Source organism: Ornithorhynchus anatinus, chromosome 7 (genome assembly GCF_004115215.2).
Source record: "Ornithorhynchus anatinus isolate Pmale09 chromosome 7, mOrnAna1.pri.v4, whole genome shotgun sequence".
NCBI classification, from domain to species: Eukaryota; Metazoa; Chordata; class Mammalia; order Monotremata; family Ornithorhynchidae; genus Ornithorhynchus; species Ornithorhynchus anatinus.
In genome coordinates, this window is record NC_041734.1 from 47,934,958 (window position 1) to 47,940,957 (window position 6,000).

Here is a 6,000-nt window from a genome sequence, read left to right on the forward strand (position 1 = left end):
AATTAATAATAATAGTGTTGGTATTTGTTAAGCGCTTACTTTATGCAGAGCACTGTTCTAAGTGCTGGGGTAGATACAGGGTAATCAGTTTGTCCCACATGAGACTCACAGTCTTAATCCCCATTTTACAGAAGAGGGAACAGAGGCACAGAGAGTGAAGTGACTTGCCCAAAGTCACACAGCTGAAAAGCGGCGGAACCAGCATTAGAACCCGTGACCTCTGACTCCCAAGCCCGTGCTCTTTCCACTGAGCCATGCTGCTTTTCCTAAATTGCCAAAAGAATAAAAAGTGTAATAGGAAATTGAGAAAACCTGGAATAACTTTGGAGTAAGAGTGAAAAAGATGTGTTGCCTTTCTCCAATGACTGGATATTAGCAAATGGTGAAGGGTTAAAATTTCATTGTTTTTTTTTCTAGTAAAGTTAATTCTCTCATTAATGGTAACACTGAAAACACTAAAGTATGTAGTTATGCTCTTCTTTGAACTTATTTTTAAAATTGCATTTGAAATTAAAGCCACATATATATATATATACAGATATATATATATATATAAAGTCTATTTTCCTCAAACAATAAATAATACTGGGGAAAATACTCATTTCAAGCAATATAAGTTATCTATAATATAAAATATTTAGTGGTGAAAATACAAGTTCATTAAATGCTGATGTTTGGGTAGTAAAGGGAAAAAAGTCGGTAACCATTTTAATCTTTTCATTCATTCATCCAATCATATTTATTGAGTGCTTACTGTATGCATGGCACTGTACCAAGCACTTGGGAGTCTAGTCAGGACAGTTGAGCCAGTTTGGAACAAGGGACCAATTTTAAGCAACTGGACAGCCTTGGCCTGGTTAAATATGCTTGTATAACAAAATTAACTCCAAATCTAAACATGGAAACTCTGTAAAGACTTTATCAAGTTACCAAAATATCAGGACTTTTAAAACCCTTGGTTTCCTTAAATTGATTCACTATCTTTGTCATAACTGGAGTTAGTTTGCTTTCTTGGCCTGCCTGTCTTGAACAGAAAATTCACCTCTGAGATTTTAGAGCCTAAGAGCAACAACAACCCTATCATCATCAATTTTCCCTATAAACCATCCGGAGTTTTGCTAGGCATGAGCGAGAGTTTATGGCACGCCTTGTTCATATGACAGCCCTAGAATAAACGGGTAAATGGGATCCAAGCTATGTTTAAAATCACGGTGTTCCATAGCCACCTAAACATAAAAACCTCATAGTAAGATGCACTTTTTCTCTCTGCAATTATTAACTTTATGTTCCAGTCAGGTTGGTCTTATCCAAAATGGTACTGAGCTCCGGATCCTGAAAACAGCTTTACTAAAGCATGACTTCCCTTTTCCGGGGCAATCTATTACATGAATACCAAATATGCATATGAGCATATACTTTTATATCCCCATGTATGTACGTATGTGTTTGTGTGTCCCTCAGATATATACCACTGGCCAACATGGTAATGCCCATTAACATCCCTATGAGAATATAATGACAGATCAGTAACTGAAATTACTGGCTTCCCTAAATCTATGTCTAACCGATCATTTTCGAAAGGTAAATACTTACCTGGGTTCAAATCCCTGTAAGTCTATTGATCTTAGATTAACGGCACTTTATAGGACATGCTGCCTCTATCATCAATCAGTTAGCAGCTTTCTTAATCAGCAGAGGTTCGGCTACATTCCCCGCCAATGAGCTACCGTGCCGATTGACACTCCCGGTGTAAAAAGAAAACGGACTTTAAATACAGCTTCGGAGTGGTGGAAATACATATAGTTTCAAACAAGTTGACATCATTTGCGCGTATTTTGATAAATTCCATTGTCTCTTTGTTTCTCTGGGTATATCAGTCAAGGCTGTTACCACCTGGTGGGTGTTGTGAGGAGGAGGGGCCAAATTTAGGGGGTTAAAAGCAAATAACATCTAACCTTACATCGAACCGTCCCTTAATGGGCATATACCGCAGATTTAGTGATTATCATTTCTAGCTCTTGGCCATTTGAAGAGTACACATCCATTTTACGTATTTCTTTCCTCGATGATAGGAGTGTATAACTACTCGTATACAATGCATGCATGACAACATCTGATGTGAGAGTCGAGCAATATCCACTATTATCCTTCTAGAGATGGGCTCGAACGCATGTCGTTTCAGAAACAATCCATCTGCATGTCGTGATACGTTCAGAATGCAGTATTATGTGAGAACAGCCACCTACGGCTTCCGCTTCTTTCAGAGCGAAGAATATCTGTATCTGTCTATACGAACACACACACACACGACTATATCCGTGTGTGTATATACGTACGTGCACACTTTTTTAATCACGATTTTCGGCTGCAAAATGTCCCTCCTGACCACAAAACCACAGACAGACTGAAGACCTGTATTTCTGCCGGATCTTCTATGAAAAAAATCATCTGTGTCCCCTCTCTCCTCTCCCAGATGGCTCCCCTCCTTCCAAAAGCTCATCACACTTCACTACGCAGCCGATGGGATATCCAAGACCGTCTACTAAGTGGTGGGAGTTAAAAAAGAAAAAGGAATCGCCTCCCCGCCACATTTCCCTCCCGGTGCTGCAACGTACACAGCACAGGATCTCAACCTCCCATCGACCTAGGACAATGGTCGGGACCCAAGCACTGCGGTCCTTCTGTCATTAACCGCTGTAGCCTCAACGCACATGCATTGGACGTCCCCAGATTGGGACATGCCCATCCGTACCTTTGCTCTCCATTTCCGTCCCTTTTAAGCGTCAGGAAGTTCGATGGAAGTTACGGGGAGATATGACCCCCCTTTCGGTTGCCCCCAAATCCGAAAACCAAGCCGACGATCTGGCCTGCGCTTTTTCCGTCGGTCGGTTTTTGCCCCCACCGGCTTCTTGGAAGATGGATTTCTTCAAACCTCGAAGCTGCAATCAACCACCGAAGGACACCTATCATCAGCAAATCCCTTCTGCGGGGTGAGTTTTAGACGGGCGTCTAGCAAAGGAATGCATTCATGCGGGCTGTGTTCTTATGGATTTGGAAAAAGGATTTCATTTGTTTTTTACCTGAGTGTGGAAGGTGCGACGAGGAGCTGTCCTCCGAGTGGAGTGCCGCAGGTGTGGTGGCAGATATTGCCACTTTGCTCTCCCTGTGCATGGACAGCGGATCTGCCCGGATCCAGTGCGCAAGCTCAAGTCTCCCCCCCTTTCCTCCCAATTCGGTCCTCAGCTATCCCGGCTGAAAAGCAAAGAGCTGTACCATTTGGTCACGGGGAAGTACTGCTAAAAATAAACACCGGACCGGATTTTTCTCCGCAAGCCGGAGAATGGATCGGGTCGTGCATCGTTCTCGCTTCTTCGGCCCGGGGAAGTCATTTTTCCAAGATACCCTGGAACACCTCCTTTTAGGCACGAAGGATTTCTAGGTGCATTCTGTGGGAGGGAGAGAGGAAGGGAGTCGTAATTTTCATTTCAGAATCTGGGTTTTCCTTGGTGATCACTGCAGTGAGTTTCCGGATTCATTTTTAACGATTCTGTTTGCCTCCTTTTCTCCACATTTTACTTTCCTTCCTCATTAGTTTAAAGGGAAATCACCTCAGGATAAGAATTTACTCTTCTGGCAACTCTAGTTCCTGCAGCTTTCGTGGCATCTTAAATATTCTCTTTGCATTTTTCCCTCTTCGTTTGAAATCTGTTTCTCCCCCAGGTCAGGGTCCCGCTCAACCGAATGAGAATGATGAACTATCCTTGGTGTTTGTTCATTCCAATACTCTTTATGCCCCTTGGAATTTTCTGGAATATGTTCGAGGTCTGGTTATGTTATAAATTCATGCTGAGAGAGGGAACCCAGCCTGAACCTGACTGGCGAACGTCTGATAAATTTGGCTGAAAATAAAATGACAAGTGCATTTTTAAAATTTGAAAGTGTGTCAAATTTCTGTGTGCTCTGGACCCAGGAAAAGCAAGGAATAAATAGATGCTAATTAGGTTCCGCCAAACTCGGGCAAAATTTCTCAGAAGTTTTATTTACATGTCAAGGCTTCGAATAATATTGCCGATTTTGCCTGTAAAATATTTAGCTTGGAGCCGATTCGTAAAGTTATCGTTTTTTAACATCCTGTATGCGGATGATCAGGTATAAACAGACTTTAATTATACAAAAATTAGAACATTTTCATACTCTAATTGCATATTTCACCTAGTGACCAGAAGAAACACATAAGCAAAAATATAATTGCTATGTTCAATTTATAGCTGGGAATGATCGAGGCAGAAAAATTTAAATAGCATAATCCCTCAGTGCTAGAACCTAGAACTCCTAAAATTCCGGTGGAGCCTTTAGGTACCAACAAGATCTGTAAAATATGTTCATGGAATTTAGGAATCCTTGGATTAAACAACTAAAACAAAGGACTTCTATCAAAGAAGGAAGTGGCACAATGAAACGTCCACAGTGGTTTGATTTTATAAGAAACTCCCAATTATCCCTGGTGAGATGAGAAGCAGCGTGGCTCAGTGGAAAGAGCCCGAGCTTGGGAGTCAGAGGTCATGGTTTCTATTCCTGGCTCTGCCGCTTGTCAGCTGTGTGACTTTGGGCAAGTCACTTCACTTCTCTGTGCCTCAGTTCCCTCATCTGTAAAATGGGGATTAAGACTGTGAGCCCCACATGGGACAATCTGATTACCTTGGATCCCCCAGCACTTAGAACAGTGCTTTGCACATAGCAAGCGCTTAACAAATACCATCATTATTATATGGTCAGGAGAGTTTGGAGATATTAACTCACCAGCTAATCCAACCCTTCATTTTAGCTATTTGTTTCCACCTCTTCCTTCTCCACCACTTCTTTTTTTTTATCAGAGTTGCTGAAAAATAGGAAAATTGGCCAATTTACTCTGCTCAGACTTCTCCTCCTCTCTCAAATGGAGGAGATAGTGAAGAAGTAGAATCCTGAGTTTTGCGGTTTCAGAGGGGGAAAAAATGGTGAAGAAGGTACAGGGAGGGGCAAGTAAAACGATTCTGGCGAATGGCAAAGCGATCAGGTCAGGATCAATATTTTATAGTCTAGAAAGATAAAGGCAGAAAAGGGATGTGACACAAGTTTACAGAATTAAGAAAGACTAGAACAAGGTGGATATAGAATCATTATTTATCAAATGTCAAAGGAGGATGGGAGGGCAACCACTAAAACTTGAAATGGAAATTGCAAAATGGAGAAAAGGAAATTCCTCTTCACACCGTAGGTGATAGGCAAATGGAATTTGTTTAGCCCAAGAAATTGTATGGGCTGAGAATATTCGGGAAATAAGGCAAATGAAGGCTTAGGCAGGCAAGGCCTCTTGGAGGAGATGTAATTTTAGTAAGGCTTTGAAGGTGGGGAGAGTGGTAGTTTGTCAGATATGAAGGAGGAGAGAGTTCCAGGCCTGAGGGAGGACATGGACAAGGGATCAGTTGTGAGACAGATGAGATTGCAGTACAGTGAGTAGGTGGATGTTAAAGGAGTGAAGTATGTGGGTTGGGTTGTAGTAGGAGATAAGTGAGGTAAGATAGGATGGAGAGTGATGATTGGGTGTTTTAAAACAGATGGTAAGGAGGTTCTGTTTGATGCAGAGGTGGATGGGCAGCCACTGAATACTTTGAGGGGTGGGAAGATGGAGACTAAAGGTTTTTTTTTTTAGAAAAACGAGCTGGGCAGAAGAATGAAGCATGAGCTGGAAAGGGAGGAGATAGGAGGTAAGGAAGGTTAGAGATAAGATGGGTTTAGATAAGGGCTTGGATCAGGGTGATAGCAGTTTGGATGAAGAGGAAGGAGCAGATTCTGTAGATGTTGTGAGGGTAGAACAAAAAGGATTTGGTGACAGATTAGATATGGGGGTTGAATGAGATAGGGGAGTCAAAGATACTGACAAGGTTATGAGCTTGTGAAATAGGGAGGATGGTGGTGTTTATAGTCAGGGGGATGTCTTGGGGAAGACAGTGTTTGAGT

At 42.0% G+C, this 6,000-nt stretch overlaps 1 protein-coding gene across 2 annotated transcripts in view; it reads right to left on the bottom strand.

Moving 5' to 3' along the window:
• FGF12 (fibroblast growth factor 12) overlaps positions 1–3,253 on the bottom strand; it is a 443,674-nt gene extending 440,421 nt beyond the window's left edge. For both annotated transcript variants that reach the window (XM_039912529.1, XM_007668958.3), the window contains exons 1-2: positions 3,081–3,253; positions 2,753–2,939 (exon numbers count right to left, since the gene is read on the bottom strand). In XM_039912529.1, the coding sequence (XP_039768463.1) occupies positions 2,753–2,765 (13 nt within the window). In that variant the 5' untranslated portion in view covers positions 2,766–2,939; positions 3,081–3,253. The remainder of the gene's footprint in view (positions 1–2,752; positions 2,940–3,080) is intronic.
• Positions 3,254–6,000: the final 2,747 nt, after the last annotated feature.